General features: G+C 43.2%; 1 protein-coding gene across 1 annotated transcript in view; it reads right to left on the bottom strand.

The window, feature by feature from the left end:
• The window catches only part of LOC137421025 (uncharacterized), a 150,890-nt gene that overhangs the window by 32,155 nt on the left and 99,722 nt on the right, over positions 1-19,013 (bottom strand). Inside the window, exons 11-13 of the mRNA XM_068106672.2 lie at positions 15,363-15,562; positions 12,477-12,577; positions 7,022-7,183 (exon numbers count right to left, since the gene is read on the bottom strand). Coding sequence (XP_067962773.2) covers positions 7,022-7,183; positions 12,477-12,577; positions 15,363-15,562 — 463 coding nt within the window. The remainder of the gene's footprint in view (positions 1-7,021; positions 7,184-12,476; positions 12,578-15,362; positions 15,563-19,013) is intronic.

Here is a 19,013-nt window from a genome sequence, read left to right as displayed (position 1 = left end):
ATACCATGTGTTATGGTGCCAAAATACCATGTGTTATGGTGCCAAAATACCATGTGTTATGGTGCCAAAATACCATGTCGTATGGTGCCAAAATACCATGTGTTATGGTGCCAAAATACCATGTGTTATGGTGCCAAAATACCATGTTGTATGGTGCCAAAATAGCATGTGTTATGGTGCCAAAATACCATGTGTTATGGTGCCAAAATACCATGTTGTATGGTGCCAAAATAGCATGTGTTATGGTGCCAAAATACCATGTGTTATGGTGCCAAAAGCTTCCTGAATGTGTTGTTTTAGTTCATCAACAGATGTCATGCGATGTTCTGCAACCTTAGCTTTGACGTACAGTATCTCCACAGAGCATTGTCACAAGTGGTCAGTTATGATATATAATATAAATAAACAGCATTATAACTAATTACTTGACATATATATGCCCCTTGCATTCCGTTCCTCCTACTTCCTCCAAAACGTGTCGCCCCACTCCTCATAGTGGAAAGAGAATGGGAAAACACACCTAAAAACACAACAGCAGGCCGAATAGAGGGAGACTTGGACAAATAAGGGATGTGAGGAAGAACGAGGGGTCGGGAAGGATGCACGAGGTGGACAACATGGATACAGAAGCAACCACTTAGGAAGGAAAAAAACCTGAAAATTTGGAAAGTGGTGGGATTTGGTTATTGGGGGTGGAAGAGGTCATGGTTTTGCATGGGGGATTACTTGAGTTGGTGGTGAACAGCTGTCTTCAGGACCTGGAGGAAACAATGAAATTCAAGAGAATGTGGAAGTTGGTTCCGCAGACGGGGAAAAAGAGGATCGAAAGATTGGAGGTGAGCAGTGATTCCGGATTTTGGGAGATTTACCAGAAGGGGGTTGATGGTGGACCGCGTGCACCTTGCGGAAACTTGGGGGAAGGGAGTGAGACAGAGCACGCAAAGGGCAGAGGGTGCAAGACCAGAAAGGAGAAGGTAGAAGACAGTGAGACCACTAACCTGTCTGCGATGTGAAAGTGATAGATCCATAGACTCGGCTTCATCGTGGGAGATTCCAATAATATTGAAGGTCTTGGTTTCCCCGGCGTCAAGCTGAGAAAAGTGTGAGGCATGGGCGCCAGTCCAGAGCGCAGAGCAGCACTCCATCAAGCTGCAGATGTAAGCCTCGTTGGTGAATCGGAGTTCAGGTGTGCCGAGGAAAGATTTTGCATGACTGAGGATGCCCGGTCCGCGACCGACTTTGGAAGCCAACTTGGAAAGGTTTGCACAAGGAAGTTAGTGGCCGATAGCGAGACCCAAAAGACTGAGTGACTGAATTTCGAAAGCCATTCGGTACTCGACAGGAGGGTTGAAGTGAATCGGAAGTAGCTCCATTGTACCGAACAGTCTGAGATCACCGTGATAAGAAGCTACAAATCGTGGGCAGAATTGCACGGTTCACTCCAAGATGGATCATCTTTTCAACCGCAGTCGTGTGGTTAATATGGTGTTACATAAATCAGCAGCACAGAAATTGGCATGGTAGCTCGGTTTATGGAAGCACTTGTGTATGCAATCCAACATACTTACTAGATGGTGATTAATGGAACAACATCCGTTCGTATTATCATGTTGTTTGGGATCAATCACATTTGTAATATCCTCCATCACCCAATCAGCTAAAAAGCCTTCAAACTCGGGAGCGATCGATCACAGGTGCAACACATATTGGGCGAAGCAAATCATATTTAGCGAATGGGTTGGTTTTTAGGAACCGGACAAGCAGATGCATTTTTCCAGGTTAGAGGGAAGCATCCGGGTTTGAGGAAAAATTAAAAAGCTCAGTTAAAGACTCAGATATAATCCGGTCCTGGGCAAATTCCTTGAGGAATCGCGAAAGGAAATCATAAGAATGCACAGATCTGGATACGTTCAAATCTGGATACGTTCAGATCTGGATACGTTCGGCACCCCAAATCCACTTTTTTGAAATACCAACTTCTGTCCTGGAAGTCCTTGGGTTTTATACTTCTCCCACCCCCCCCCCCCCCCCTTCCCACGCCTCCTCCCCCCAAGCCCTCTCCCTCCCACACATCTCCCTGCTCTCAAATGTTGTGGTTGTGTGCTTCCCCTTCTCTCCCCATCTTGTTTTCCGCTCCCTCTTTTTATATATTTTGTTTGTCTGGTTGATTTGTTTGTGAAATAAATGTTAGCTCTTTCACGAGCCTCGATTCAGTATACAAAAAAATAATAATAATAAATAAATAAATGGAGTAGACATTCATAAACTTGATAACGCTCGATAACCGGGGGGAGGTGATGGGGCCATAGGGTGGGTGTCAGCAAAGACAAGATTCAAGGAAAAAGAGTCGAACAAATGTGCATAAAACAAGAATTGAGTTCAATTGCAAGTTGTCAGTATCGGGGAAGCACAGAGCTCGCTTCCACGGTCCAGTTACATTTTGAGATCGTTGATGTAACTTTCCTCATTCTGATTGCTTCAAATTGTTAATCTTCCGATGAAAAAAGGTTATTTTTCCCAGTTCAATTTCACGTTGAACTTCATTCTGTAGATGTCTGTGGGTGTCAGACGCTTGTCTGAATGCCAAACAAGACTGAACCAGGAGTCTATGGATACTATTAATCATCAATGGCTTGTCATTAGGACGACATCTAATCCCAATTTGTTTAGAATGTTGTTTTTATATTGATTAATGACCAACTGCTGAAATTGCTCAGTCATAGCATTAGCATCATTGCAGTCAGTGATTATTGACCCATCTGTCTGTGTAAACCGAGCCTGGTGTTGGCTTGGGATTAAGGTCTACACAAGCCTGGTGTTGGCTTAGCGGTTAGGGTGCCGGCTTGGGATTAAGGTCGACACAAGCCTGGTGTTGGCTTAGCGGTTAGGGTGCTGACTTGGGATTAAGGTCGACACAAGCCTGGTGTTGGCTTAGCGGTTAGGGTGCTGACTTGGGATTAAGGTCGACACAAGCCTGGTGTTGGCTTAGCGGTTAGGGTGCTGACTTGGGATTAAGGTCTACACAAGCCTGGTGTTGGCTTAGCGGTTAGGGTGCCGGCTTGGGATTAAGGTCGACACAAGTCTGGTGTTGGCTTAGCGGTTAGGGTGCTGACTTGGGATTAAGGTCTACACAAGCCTGGTGTTGGCTTAGCGGTTAGGGTGCTGACTTGGGATTAAGGTCTACACAAGCCTGGTGTTGGCTTAGCGGTTAGGGTGCCGGCTTGGGATTAAGGTCGACACAAGCATGGTGTTGGCTTAGCGGTTAGGGTGCTGACTTGGGATCCTAGAATCCTGGGTTCAAATCCCGGTGGATCGCTGAATTAACACCAAGGGGGTTTTCTCAGCCTGTCATCCTTCCGAGGTCGGCAAATTGAGTACCAGTTCACTGGTAATTCCCTGTTTGTGGCAAGAGGCGACTAACAGGGTTGGCGGCAGGAAGGGCATCCGGCCATAAAACATTGCCTTAAAAAGTGGACAACGGTGCCCGAAAAAGGCCAACCCCTGCTCTCCGGGGAAAAATGGCCTCTAAAGGTGGTTCTATCTGTGTAAACCATTGACCAAAAGTGCGTATGGATGAGGGCCGAAGGAAAACATTTTTCTGATTTCCAAGATGGAATTTCCGACGTGGATAACGACGACTTTGGTGGAAGCATTCCAGATGGTATGACAATGTTTGGATGTCCAGCTGGAAAGCAAGTTTGGGCAATAACAATAAGACGGAATGGAAGTTTTGATGCCACGGATCAATCAATGGTGGCTTCTGAATCACCAAATTGATTACCGAGTGACCGCGCGTTAAATAACAAAACGAAGGGTAATGTGGTTGTAGTTGACATTGTCACGTTTTCTGATATGAATCCCGAAATGTACCGCGAAATGATAGCATTTCATCAATAAAAACTGGGCATCGCCTCGATGCTGGGTTATCTCAAAAAAAAAACGAAGACCTGGGTAAGCAAAGCTTTTACAGGACACCTCCTCATTCCTGCAACGTGACATCAGGCGAAGAAGAAGAAGATTACAAGGTGTGAACGTACGAGCTTGCAGCAAAATGTACACGGTATCTGAAAGGTGTACAGTACCTGAAAGGTGTAATTCCCTGCTATGTTTTGATGGGTATAGTGTTATAGTTAAAGTTGTTCAGTTAAGGTATGTGACAAGGCCTAATCCCTTTCCTTGACTTTCAGCTTTCGGTTACACGGAATATTTAAGGCACAGGTAAAAAGGACATTTGGGTGGTTATGCATGTGCCATGTCTACGTATTAACCGGAAGAGCTATTGTATATTATGCTAATTACGGTACATTTGGATAACTACACCTGGCATCTTTGCCAGGATACCGGCACTCAACGGCACTATTTTAAAAGGATCGTTATCCCCCATATCCTGAGTGCAGATGGCACCGGCTGATTAATGTCCCAGCTGAAGGACGGCGTGCTTTTTTTTTTTGCTTTTTTTGTATACAAGATCAAGGCTCATGTAAGAGCTAACATGAATCACAAAAAGACAAACTGACATAAAACATAAGATAAAGGGAGCGGGAGACAAGATGGGGAGAGAGAGGGAAGCACACAAGTACAACATTTGAGAGCAGGGACATCGGGAGATCTGTGGGAGGGAGAGGGCTTTGAAATACCCTGCTAGCCTACGCTAGAGCAGCAGTGTTCATTCCCACTACATCGGATGTCGAACCAGAACAAGACAATTCCATATCGATCATGTTACCAAATTGTCAACCATTTTTATTCCTAAACATTTATTTATTTATCCTGGCCCACCGATTATTCCAGTGCAAGCTCCTTTTTTTTATCAGATGAGCTTTTTGGCCAAAGGAGGAGGAAACGTCATGGTAAATCAAGATGTACTCCGCAACATAACCACATGAATGTTAAATCTTTACCATACGCTCCATTACGTCTACCCTGTTCAGATCCTCTGAATTCGAGATCAGTCATCCTCTCACCATCAGCAAGGTAATGGAGTATATTATTACAATGGACCTATGTATACAAACAACAACAGCATGCATTTTAAAGGCCATTTTCCCTGCTAGAGCGGGGGTTAGCCTTGCGGTCCCCATGACAATCTTCTCCATTTTGCCCTATTTTCTGCATCTCTCCTTGAGAGTTTTCTGCATTAAAAAAAAAAAAAATTAAAAAAAAATCTACTTCAGTTTAAAAGTGCACCAACGTCTCCTAAGGGGCTATCTATTTATTACATATGCCAAAAGTGTGAATTATTACATAAAAGATGATGTTCATGTTGTTGGATTCTTATATACAGTTTTGGAGTATTCACAGGGGATACGTTCCTGCAAAATGCAGTGAATATGAAAACCGCGAATATCGGGACATTGTTTCAATCGGAAAAAGGGGATAGGATTCCAGTGGTTCATGATTCATAAGGGGAAGTAAAAAAATCCTGTGAAAAACCACGAATACGCGCATGAAAAACTGCGAATACGTGAAGCGCAGGGACGTGAATGTCGAAGCATGTCAGAAAAACTGCGCATACGTGAAAAAACTGCGAATATGCAAAGCACTCCACTCTCTGCCGCTCCATACCTAAACCCTCAGATCGGCAGTCTGCAGCCTCCTCACTCTCCGCAGACCTGGACAAAATCACAAACTGGTCAAACAAGTGGAACATGTCTTTCAATCCTGACAAATCTCACATCCTCACTATGTCTCTCCGAAAAGACCGACTGGACAACCCTCCCATCTACTTTCTCAACAATCCTCTCCAAGAAGTTCTGTCACTCAAGCTTTTGGGTCTCACTATCTGCCATGATCTTTCCTGGGAAAACCACATTTCCAAGCTGGCCTCCAAAGCCAGTCGCCGACTGGGCATCCTCCGTCGTGTGAAGTCCTTCCTCGGCACACCTGAGCTCCTCATCACATACAAAGCTTTCATCCGCACCTCAATGGAATACTGCTCTCCCCTCTGTGCTGGTGCTCCTGCCTCACACCCAGCTCGGTTTCACGCAGTAGAAGCCAAAGCTTTCAGAATCATTGAAATCTCCCGCGATGAAGCTAACTCCGGGGGCCTTTCACTCACTCACCACAGGCAGGTAGGTGGTCTTTCTGTCTTCTACCCACTCCTCTTCGGCCTTGCTCCCTCTGCTCTGTCTGTGCTGTGTCCCCCAAATATTCCTACAGGTCGCACAAGATCTGCCAGCAACCCTCTTCTGGTGAAACTGCCAAAATCAAGACTCTCTGCTCACCTTCACTCCTTCATTCCTCTTTTCTCCTGCCTCTGGAACAAACTCCCTCACTCTCTTCAATCCCACTCCTCCCTCCAGGTCTTTGAAACAGCTGTTCACCACCATCTATCTTCCCCCATCCAAAACCTTGATCTTTTCTACCCCCGTTAATTTCACCCCAGATCCACTTTTTTGAAATACTGACTTCTTTCCTGGAAGTCCTAGCTGTGTCCATGTGTTTTGTTCCTCTCCCACCCCCCCCCTCCCTCCCACAGATATCCCAATGTCCCTGCTCTCAAATGTTGTGCTTGTGTGCTTCCCACACTCTCCTCATCTTGTCCCCCGCTCCCTTTATTATACGTTTTATGTGTCCGTTTATGTTTTTTGTGATTAATGTTAGCTCTTACACGAACTTCGATCTTGTATACAAAAAAAAGCATAGGGCCAATGTCAAAGTGGGTCAGAAAAACTACGAATACTTGAAAAAAACAGTGAATGAGGTGAAGCACAAGGTCATGAATCTAGAAGCAGGTCGCATTTTATCAACCGTGAATACATGGGGTCCGCAAATGTTGGGGCCGTGAACGTCGGGGTCCGAAAGCATTAGTTATTAATTACCCGCCAAGCATAGCAGGTTCAATGATTTGTCAGTTGTGTATTATAAAGCTGCTGTCCTCACATCTAGTTTATAATTAGTTTTTTTTTTTTTTTTTTTTTTTGGGGATAATGGCACAGCTGTCCTACGATTTATTATATATTTATCGTTCCTTGATATTGAGCTTTAGCACTGATGGAGCTAAACCAGAATTCGGAATTACCTGTCAATCGTTTGAGCCCCAACCTGAAGGGAAGGGCCAAGTGAAGGAGGGATGGTCCACGTGAGGGTCTGAACAGAGTAAGGTGCAGAGGTCATGTCCTGCTCTCGCTCTTCATTTCTTTCACTTTGCCCTTCCTGCATCTCCTCCGCTCTCGTGGCTTGTCTATGAAAAAGAGGATTAGGAAGAGAACAAAAAAAATTGTACAAATCTGTGCTCATTAGGAAAAAAGGCTCCATTGCAAAATGGCATTCAGCAAGAACCAGCTAGGCCATGTAAAATATTTATTGTTATTATGAACTTTTGTTATATTAATAAAGGACAGATTCACTGATCTCATCAAGATGATAAATAAACTAATGGGAGCAATGCGGTGTGGGGGACGGAGGTGGTGAAACCTTCTTCATTCATTCATTTTGTGCGCAGCCTGTTTGCATCATTACTGGGAGTGGGGCTGTGCAGCTGATGCAGAGCCCCCTCTAGACTAGGGAAGGAATTTGGAATTTTTTCAAGGTGCCGGCGATAGCTTGCCTACTCTTCGCGAAAGACACCGTGGTATTTTTAACGTCCACCAACGAATGCCGGCAGACAGGACGCCCAGTTTAACATCCATCCGAGAGACGGCACACATTGATGAATCACCCGGCCCATGAAACAATGGAATGACAGTTTATAGCTGGGTCAGGATTCGAACCCAGGATAGACAGCTTAGAGGTGAGTGTGTGTACCTCCAGGCCAGTCCAAGCCTTCTTTAATGTTTCACAAAAACCTACAAACAACATCAGGAGCAACAAAGTGAGAGAGGGTAACTTGGAACATGGGTGGTTGCCTCCGTTCATTACGAGATGGTAACCTGGAACTTTGGGAGGTGGCTAACAGCTTCCCCTCCAAAAATATGAACATTTATTATTTCATGATCAATTCTCGGAGAATTCTTCAAAAGTGTTCCGGTGAAAGGAAGCTCCAAAAACTCCACCCGGATTTCACAGCTTTTCCACCAGGAGATTCAGAGGCCTTTCACCAAGGTCTTTGTGAATCGAAAAAATTGATGAATGAATTGAAGAGCTTTAGCAGGCCAAATGTTTGTAAAAGTATGTTGAATATAATTAAACATACCCATAGAATTTCCACATATCTATAATTCATTTTCTGATATTTCGATTTGGTACATACATATTCACCACATACCATTACATTGTAAAAAATGACAGAAACAAGTAAATAAAAAGATTAATGCTAAATTAAAAAGGCAATGTAGGGATGACAAACTAGAGTCTAAAAAAGGTCCCAAACAAGATAGGGATGATGTTGGTTTCGACTCTTAGAGAGTAGCTAACAGTATTGCCATCACATAACAATCCCTATATCACTGCCTCATTTACACTTCATCAATTATTGCTTCAAGCTTCTACAAACACTCCACTGGTTACACCAGTACTTGATTATTCCTGTAGTGCGGCCACATAGCCACTGAGCCACTGAGACTGTACAAATTAGCAGTCCGAGTACAATGTTATAATATCAGTACATGATCACCAACTTCTTACAAACTGCATGAACATCTCTAATAACAGCATTCTATAATTATCTCCATTTGTGATTGGTTACTCTTAAGTTGATAAAAAAAGAAAAGTGGGAAAGACAACTGAAGCTGCAAGAAGTCCCTGAAATTATGTAGGAGCTTCTTATACTTATGCAGAAATGAAATGTAGGAGATTCTAATACTTTTAGCTCGGCCTAGCCCGAGACAATAGTCTGGAGGCAGTGATGTAGGGATTGTCATGTGATGGCAATACTGTTAGCTAATCTCTAAACCAACATCATCCCTATCTTGTTTGGGACCTTTTTTAGACTGTAGTTTGTCATCCCTACATTGCCTTTTTAATTTAGCATAAATTTTTTTATTCACTTGTATTCATCCTAGTGGGGCATGCTTGTAAACTGAAAGAACAAGTTCGGGTGCACCCTACGTGCATACGTAATAAATTTACGCTTTATATATTTGATGAAGTGGATTGTGCTCGGATTCTGCGAGCAACCATACCAGGTAATAGGCGTCCACAACCATCCTTCACCATGTTGTGGAACGTCGGCTCTCATGCGAATGAGATGGCAAAAGACTCTACTCAAAGTTCCGTCAAAACAAAGTTCAGGATAATATTCCAGTGCTCATTCCATGTTGTTTAGACACAAACGTGGATATCACATAGTCGAAGGCCTTCAACATTTTCCAACAATTTTGAATTTCACATGCAAGTATTCGTCAACAAGTTAGTGTTTCTTCCCAGCAAATAGTTTTCCAGTAAGATGATTGGATGGAAGATGCGGCCGGCCTTCCAAAGTATCCCTTTTCTGCAGGCGTAGGTTGTGGTACTCCTACATAGCATAACATATTCCTAGTTTGCTTAGCATACGAGTACAGGGTGATCCTAAAGGACACAGGGTGTTTCGCAAAGCAGGAATAAATGACCTTGCTTCACTCAGCCGACTCAAGTAAATCAAGAAGTACCTAAATATCGGTAGTAAATCTCGGTAGTAAATCGACTCAGGTAATTCAAGAAGTAGCGATTCGAATGAGTCTTTCATTTAAAAGTTTGCAGTTTTAGTCATTTTTTATGTAAATATAGGAAAGGTTATTAACTAAGAGGTAGAAGAGGCGCGTGTTGGCATTGCCTAGCAACCATTTTAAGAGGAGTAAACTCCATTGTCTTCGGTCACATTGAGCAGAGCGAGACTGCACCAGCCAACGTCTCTTTGTGGATATTTTCCGAAGGTTTTGTGATTTTCCAGCGGCTATTGGGTTTGAGGTTGTTTTTTTTTTTTTTTTTTTTGTATACTGAATCGAGGCTCGTGAAAGAGCTAACATTTACTTCACAAACAAATCAACCAGACAAACAAAATATATATAAAGAGGGAGTGGAAGACAAGATGGGGAGAGAAGGGGAAGCACACAAACACAACATTTGAGAGCAGGGAGATGTGTGGAAGGGAGAGGGCTTGGGGGGAGGAGGCGTGGGAAGGGGGGGGGGGGGAGGGAGAAGTATAAAACACAAGGACACCAAGGACTTCCAGGACAGAAGTTGGTATTTCAAAAAAGTGGAATTGGGGTGAAATTAGCGGGGGTAGAAAAGATCAAGGTTTTGGATGGGGGAAGATAAGAGATGGTGGTGAACAGCTGTTTTAAAGACCTGGAGGGTGGAGTGGGATTGAAGAGAGTGAGGGAGTTTGTTCCAGCGGTGGGAGAAAAGAGGAATGAAGGAGTGAAGGTGAGCAGAGAGTCTTGATTTTGGCAGTTTAACCATAAGAGGGTTGCAGGCAGATCTTGTGCGACCTGGAGGAATATTTGCAGGACAGAGCCCAGAGAGAGCTGGGGGGGCAAGGCCAGAGAGGAGTCGGTAGAAGACGGAAAGACCACCAACCTGCCTGCGGTGAGTGAGTGAGAGGCCCTTGGAGTTAGCTTCATCGCGGGAGATTCCATCGCGGGAGAGGTGTATCAGTTTGCAAATTTTCAGTTTTCTACCAACATCTAAGAGGGTACTAAACATTTAAATCAGTGAAAGAGTTGTCCATATTAGATGTGTAAACTAATTAGGAGCCATCTATTTATTAAATCTATCTCCTCCATGCACCTGCTCATGCCCTCTACATTGCTCCTTCATTCTCCTCCATGAATAATTGTCTTGTGAACAATGGTTACATGAACAATGGTTGCATGAACAATGGTTGCATGAACAATGGACCCCTTAAACACTATGTTAATGATTAGATGCAGGAATTTAATATTAACGGATACAAAGGGTCCGGGTTTAGGCAAGGAATCTGTATGTTGTCTTGTATTTGTACAAACAACAGTCATCGCCATTCTGGCTCCTGTTTCGTGGGGACTGCGAAAGGAAACGCTGATCCGTGCTGAGAAATTGAGACTGAGACAATGAATCCCAAAGTTATAAATCAGTGCTCTTCACTTCTGGTGCCACAAAGGCAAGGAGAAGTAGAAATCGATTTATTACATATGCAAAAATTGATCCTCCATGTACGTCGCCAATACTAAATAGACGGCAACATGAATAAAACACAGGATTCTCACACCAGGTCCATCAGTCGTTTTTAAGGTTTTAAATTTCCTGAAATTTTCGAAAAACCTTCGTTATGGTCGTTATTCTCAAGTTTGTTCCATTGACGTTTTGGTCATCATGGGGTCTTGGGATAGGTATGTAACTTTAAGGCCTAGTTTACTCCATTCCATTCTTACTTCATTTTAGTTTTCTTTTGGCACATTATATAGTTATCGTACACACAGAGACGTCAGGTTTGTAATAAGGCATTGTACAAGTGAACATCATTTCATAGTATAGGTTGATACATATGCCTTGTTTCCATGGTGAAATTACTTTACCCTGTTGAGATTTACTCCATTGGTGCACATTTGTTCAGCCCATTTGCTCACTACCCACAGTTCCACAGTGTACCCAACAAACTCACTCATGTCCGAGATAGTCACTGACCGGTTACACATATGTTTGTTACCCTTCGCTCGCGAAGCGAAATGTGGGGTTAAGCGATCGGTTGCACCTGTACGTAAGCACACACGTATGTTGTATATATGTCGTACATGCGTGTCTGCATTTTTAAAATTCATTTTCTTGGCAACCGATGGTCTGATTGACACAAAATTCTCTCCATAGGAGCGCCTCCTCCTGTATAATTTTTCAGTGATAATTATGACATCATAGGGCACCATCTTGGAAAAACTGAAAAATGTTGCACCTCAATATCTCCGAAAGCGCTGCATAGAAAAAATGGACACATGGCTCATTGTAAAGAACTCTCCATGGGCAATAAAATATGTTAATGATGATGTCATAGGTGCCTCCATTATGACGTCATAATTCGACAAGTACAAAACTTCATCCGATCAAGATAAAATTTATTGAGCGTCATCTAGGGATAAATTGGTGGAGAAAAAAAAAACGACGACGTTATTGGTCACGTGGTTCGACCGCCATATTTGTTTTAACACAAAAGCCCTTAAAAAAAAAAAACACTGAAAACACGTCCTGGCGAGGGTCTGCAATCTCCGATTGCTCTTTCTGGTTACTCATGTTATTTCACAGGAGGGTATGACAAGAGATACACTTCCCTATTGTGCCATTTGATGTTCACTTGTGTCGGTTTAACTTTTTCCATTCGGCCATCTGAGCCATCCAATCGGTTCAGCGATCAGGACGTGGAGTACACCTGAGGGTGTGGTTTCACCGTGCCTTCCTACAGGGTGTGACCAAGCATTAAGAATGGTCCAGGGGCCATCTCATATCCACTTAGATTCTGGTCAGGTCACATCAGTATGACACAATGATGTATGTATCATCTTTCCTAAAAATAAAATGCCATCTTCATGAGGGGCATTAAAGAGGGAGATAAGAGTGATGCTTGACAGAGTGATGAGGATGCTACTCACAAAGAAAGCAGCACGTGGTTAAAGCATTGCGTGACCACAATGCCCTCAGCTGCAGAGTGCTCATAATTCAAGCCAAGGACTCCATCAGCACCAAGTACCACCTGCAAAGAACACATGCAGAAGTGAAAATGGTGTACAAAGTGAGGTACAGACAAACAGTTATCTCAGCAACAGGAACTGTGTATATTTCTATAAATATATTTGAACACACATGCTATAGAAATACAGATATTTAGGATCAACTTTGAAAGGGATATTTTTATTGTAATCTCACGATTGCTAATTGCATGTGTTTTTTGTTTTATAATCAAATATGTGCTGTTTAGTTTCCTTTGGGGATTTTGGGTAATCTGGATGAAATCCTTGTCCTGAATCTAGCACATCCTCATCACATCCTGGTTCTGAATATATCACATCCTGGTCACATCCTGGTCCTGAATCTGTCACATTTAGTCCTGAATCTGTCACATTTAGTCCTGAATCTGTCACATCCTGGTTTTGAATCTATCACATCCTGGTCCTGAATCTGTCACATTTAGTCCTGAATCTGTCACATGCTGGTTCTGAATTTATCACATCCTGGTTCTGAATCTATCACATCCTGGTCACATCCTGGTTCTGAATCGATCACATCCTGGTCACATCCTGGTTCTGAATATAGCACATCCTGGTCCTAAATCGAGTCCATTCTGGTCCTGAATCTATCTGTCATTGATCCAAAGTCTCCTTTACCATTTCAATAGGAAATTTCTCCTGCAGTGAGCACTCAGTTGGATCCAACATATATATATATATATATATAAATCTCGTTTAGCTAATCCTGAGCATAAGCAGGAGAATGGGATTCCTAATTGCTTCGAAAGTAATTACTTTTCTATAAAAACCCTGATCCTGAATGAGGTTTAGCTTTTTCCTGGTGACTCACCATTGGACATGCCACTCTTATCACGCTAATGGATTTTATTGGGATCACTCACACAATAAATTGTGGCCTTCTCTCCATGCGAGATTCATGCCTTTTCCATAAACAGGCAACCCCAGCACAGCACTACAATCATAAGCACAATTAGCCCCCCTCCCCCACCCCACCATTGCACTCTCAGTGAAGTCATGCCTGCGTTTGTGTTTTACTTTGTGTATGTGTGTGTGTTTGTGTGTGTGTGTGTGTGTGTTTGTGTGTGTGTTTGTGTGTGTGTGTTTGTGTGTGTGTGTTTGTGTGTGTGTGTGTTTATGTGTGTGTGTGTGTGTGTGTGTGTGTGTTTGTGTGTGTGTTTGTGTGTGTGTGTTTGTGTGTGTGTGTGTTTATGTGTGTGTGTGTGTGTGTGTGTGTGTTTGAGTGTGTGTGTGTGTGTGTGTGTGTGTTTGTGTGTGTGTGTTTGTGTTTTCGTGTGTGTGTGTGTGTGTTTGTGTGTTTGTGTGTTCGTGTGTGTGTGTGTGTGTTTGTGTGTTTGTGTGTTTGTGTTTGTGTGTGTGTGTTTGTGTGTGTGTGCATGTATGTGTTTGTGTGTGTGTGTGTGTTTTTGTGTGTGTGTTTGTGTGTTTGTGTGTGTGTGTTTGTGTGTGTGTGTGTGTGCATGTGTGTGTTTGTGTGTGTGTGTGTGTTTGTGTGTTTGTGTGTGTGTGTGTGTATGTATTTGTGTGTGTACCCAATCCTTGGATTTTTGATTTCTACACAATTCCATACACCTGGGCCAGTCGCCCCGAAATTTTTTGCACCACATTATTTTCAGACGTGGAAGGTCAGTGTCATAATACATCAACGTCATTCAACCATGTTTGTTTGTTTGTGTGTTGGATATTTCAAAAAGTTGTGGATGTATTTGGATGCAATTTAAGGAGCCGGTTGGGTGTGTGACAAGGATGAATTGATTAGATTTTGGTGAAGATCCAGATAAGAATTTTTTAATTTACTAAGTGATTCTTCTCCATGGAAAGCCGGGGCCAAAAACGATATTGAGTATATTTCAAAACGTTGTGGATGGATTTGGACGAAACTTGGTGGATGCGTTGGCTTGGTGAGAATAACAATCCGATTATATTTTGGAGGTCCGGATTCAGATCTGGCCGATCAGTCGGATACAAAACGTAAACTGTTCGGCCTGCTGGAGGTATGCGCTCTATCGAGTGACGTTATAGTTTGAGCTGAGACTGTCTACACTTTTGAATGTATTTTTAAAGTTTTCAGTTGATCCTCAAAATGTTTTCCTTTCCCATGTGTCCCTCCCTCCCCCAACAATAGATGTGCAGGATACACTTTGCACGTAGATGGTGGTTTCCTTCTCTTCAATTCTCACATCTTTTTCACCTCCTTTGTTCGTCTGGAGATTAATTTGTGCTTGCTATGGTGTGGAGCTGTTTTAAAGTGAGGTTGACATCTTCTTCCACAATGAAGGTGCAAGTCCTCATTATTTTCTGCACACATTCCATCCGCTCGACGTGGCCGCACACCCGGGTCTCACCCTTGCAGGGGTCTGTGTCCCTTTGTCTATTTCTAAGAGTTTACAGTCATCGTTGGACATTTGTTGCTTACAGCCCACCATATGCAGGCTTTCCCCAAGGGCTTGGTGCTTGCCAGGGGTCACCAATGGCATTCTGGGGAGGTGTACCAAGATGGTAAATGCCCACAGGACTGAGCACTTGCTCAATGGTCGTTTGCTGAAGATCACTCATGGGATGCACTGACATCCCAAAGCCAGCAATTATAAACTTATTTGTAAAAAAACAAACAAACTTGTATTGTGTTAGTCCTAAAATCGTTTCCGATATAACCAATAAGCCTTCCTGGTGTCAAAAATGCAGCAACAATAACTCCAAGTTTCAATCTAATGAGTTATCTTTTGCTGTCCAAGGAATTTGTTCAATTAGGTTTGAATCTTTATATATTACCTGTAGAGTTTTATCAAACCAACGGTTCTTCCCATTCTTTTGACTTCCTCCGCCGTGAAGCATCTGGGCCATTAGTTCCGTTTCACGTTCTTCTTTGTTATCCTTCCTCCATTCATTCTCCCTTTCCTCATTGGGTTCATCCAGGCAAAGAATGAAGGCAGATTGTTCAATGGCCTGGAGCGACGCTTGATTGTTTGAATCTATAAAAACATCAGAGTACAAAGAGGAATGTAGCTCACCAGTTGATTCGGCTTACAGCTTCGAAACATTCTTAATATTTAATACATTTAATCTTTGATAGAAAAATATTTAATTACCAATACGTTATTTACAAGTGTACGTTATTACAATACGTTATTGCAACCCTCTTATGGTTAAACTGCTAAAATCAAGACTCTCTGCTCACCTTCACTCCTTCATTCCTCTTTTCTCCCGCCTCTGGAACAAATTCCCACACTTTCTTCAATCCCACTCATCCCTCCCGGTCTTTAAAACAGCTGTTCACCACCATCTCTTATCCTCCCCCATCCAAAACCTTGATCTTTTCTACCCCTGTTAATTCACCCCAGATCCACTTTTTTGAAATACCAACTTCTTTCCTGGAAGTCCTTGCAATGTCCTTGTGTTTTATACTTCTCCCACCCTCTCCCACCCCCCCCCCCCCACCCCACCTCCCCCCAAGCCCTCTCCCTCCCACAGATCTCTTTATGTCCCTGCTCTCAAATGTTGTGTTTGTGTGCTTCCCCTTCTCTCCCCATCTTGTCTACCGCTCCTCTTATTATATATTTTGTGTCTGTTTGATTTTTTTTGTATGATAAATGTTCGCTCTTTCACGAGCCTCGATCCTGTATACAAAAAAACAAAACAAAAAAACTGTACATATCTATACCTACAAAAGGCAAAAATCTCTGTCTTTGCATGTATGTGTTCCATGCACAGGCACATATTTTATGTTACAAACACAACTTTATGTGGGGGGGCAACATACAGGCTATGTGGCTGTGGCCTCAGGCAGGGGTTTGGAGAGAGGGGGGCGAGGGGCATAATTAATCTATGTAAATGTGTACCGTGTAGCGCCACCTGGTGGTGGTGACAGGGGTATTACAATTTCCCTTTTTATCTGGGCAATGCTGAGGTTAAGCACTTTTCGCATGGGTAATTTGGCCACGTTCCCTTCTGCCCTCCCCCCGCCCCCACCCCTAAAATGGGGAGGGCTGTCAAAGCTCCCCCCCCCCCCCCACCCCAAAAAATAAATAAAATTATATATATATATATATATATATATATATATATATATATATATATATATATATATATACAGTGGAACCTTGACTTACGAGTTTAATTCGTTCTGTGACCGAGCTCGTAACTCAAATTGCTCGTTTCTCAAATCAAATTTCCCCATTAAAATGCATTGAAATGCTATTAATCCGTTCCAGCCCGCCAAAAACCACACCAATTTTTTTTTAAATATACAGTATATATAAAAATATCTCGCGCTTTATATTTCACCTGTATGCAGCATACAAGTTGGCAGGATGGCCTGGACTGGAGGTACGCACACTTGACTCTAAGTCTAAACTGTCCAGCCTGGGTTTGAATCCCGACCCAGCTATAACCTGTCATGGGTGAATCACAGGCAGGGTGATTCATCAATGTGTGTACCGCTAAACTGGGCGCCCCGTTTGCGTCCCATTAGTTGTTGGATGTTAAGGATCTCACCGTGTTTTCCACAAAGAGAAGGCGAGCTATCGCCGGCACTCTGAACAAGTTGTGGCCTGGCATGGCATGAACATGAAAACATGAACATGAACATGAAATGTTCGACATGAACATGAAATTTTCCAAAATAACAAAAATGCGAAAACAAAAATGCAGCGCTATACGGCAGAGATACTGTACTTGCACGGCAAGATAACCACGTGACCAGAACCCACCTGGTGGCGTAAACTCAAAATAACCAACATGCGAAAACAAAAATGCAGCGCTATACGACAGAGATACTGTACTTGCACGGCAAGATAACCACGTGACCGGAACCCACCTGGCGGCGGTAAACTCAAAATAACCAACATGGCGAAAACAAAAATGCAGCACTATACGACAGAGATACTGTACTTGCACGGCAAGATAACCACGTGACCAGAACCCACCTGGGTGGCGTAAACTCAAAATAACCAACATGCGAAAACAAAAATGCAGCGCTATACGACAGAGATACTGTACTTGCACGGCAAGATAACCACGTGACCAGAACCCACCTGGTGGCGTAAACTCAAAATAACCAACATGCGAAAACAAAAATGCAGCGCTATACGACAGAGATACTGTACTTGCACGGCAAGATAACCACGTGACCAGAACCCACCTGGTGGCGTAAACTCAAAATAACCAACATGCGAAAACAAAAATGCAGCGCTATACGACAGAGATACTGTACTTGCACGGCAAGATAACCACGTGACCGGACCCACCTGGGTGGCGTAAACTCAAAATAACCAACATGCGAAAACAAAAATGCAGCGCTATACGGCAGAGATACTGTACTTGCACGGCAAGATAACCACGTGACCGGGTGGCGAAAGCTCGTAACTCAGATCTCGGCTCGCATCTCAAAGCAATAAACCGCCCCGAGCGACGGCTCGTATCTCGAAAAACTCGTAAGTTGGGGGCACTCGTAAGTCAAGGTTCCACTGTATATATATACAGTGGTACCTCGGCTTACGAGTTTAATCCGTTCCGTGACGGAGCTCGGTAAGCCAAATCGCTCGTAAGTCAAAGCAAATTTTCCCATTCAAATGCATTGAAATGCTATTAATCCGTTCCAGCCTCAAAAAAAAAACACCAATTTTTTTGTTAGGTGCTTTAAATAACAAAAATGTACTTTATAAATAACAGATAATGTATAAACAAGCACGACCTCGTATATACTGTACATAATACAAGAGAATGTAAAGAAATAAACTGGTTTTATTAAGCAGAGGAGAAGAGCATGCCAGGTGAGGTGTGCGTGTTGTCGACTTGGCGAGGCAGGTACGATCGTACTCCTTCTACGATATGTACGATTTTGAAGCAGAAGGAGTCCATAAAGGCTATAACGCCAGCCAAGGGCGTTACGATTATTTCAAAGCTCCGGACCTCTATCCATGAAGATATGGAGAAGTTGTTGTTTGTGTGGTTGAAGGAGAAGCAGCTCGCAGGAGATACCGTGACCGAGAGCATCATGTGTTTGAAAAGATTGAAACTCGGATATCGAGCACGGACCACGAGGTGTTTTTTCTTTTTCTTAATCTCGGTTTCAGTGAACTTTTGCTCTGTGCTCACGTGTACTGTACCTGTACCTGTAATGGTACGTCAGAGGATGGCACCTGTTGTCATCATATTAAGTGCAAGATGTTCTGCATCGTAAGTTGGTACACCGTGGTCTTTCGGCGGTGTTTAAGCCGGCCGTCTTGGCTTCTGTCACCATTGGCATTGAGTCTTTCGATGTAGGTAGGTCGTTGTGTGCCGGTGCCTTGGCCGAATTCCTTCATTGCTGCATTGTTAGCTCACCTGGTTTTTATACCACATCTTTGGTTATCGGACCAGCGAATGACGTCATCTCCTCCAAAGTATGGCTTATTCTCACTTGTCTTGGACGATCTTCTACTT

Source organism: Myxine glutinosa, chromosome 2 (genome assembly GCF_964187855.1).
Source record: "Myxine glutinosa chromosome 2, kmMyxGlut1.1, whole genome shotgun sequence".
NCBI lineage: Eukaryota > Metazoa > Chordata > Myxini > Myxiniformes > Myxinidae > Myxine > Myxine glutinosa.
The sequence above is the reverse complement of the archived record's forward strand: the minus strand, read 5'-3'. Positions and strand labels throughout refer to the sequence as shown.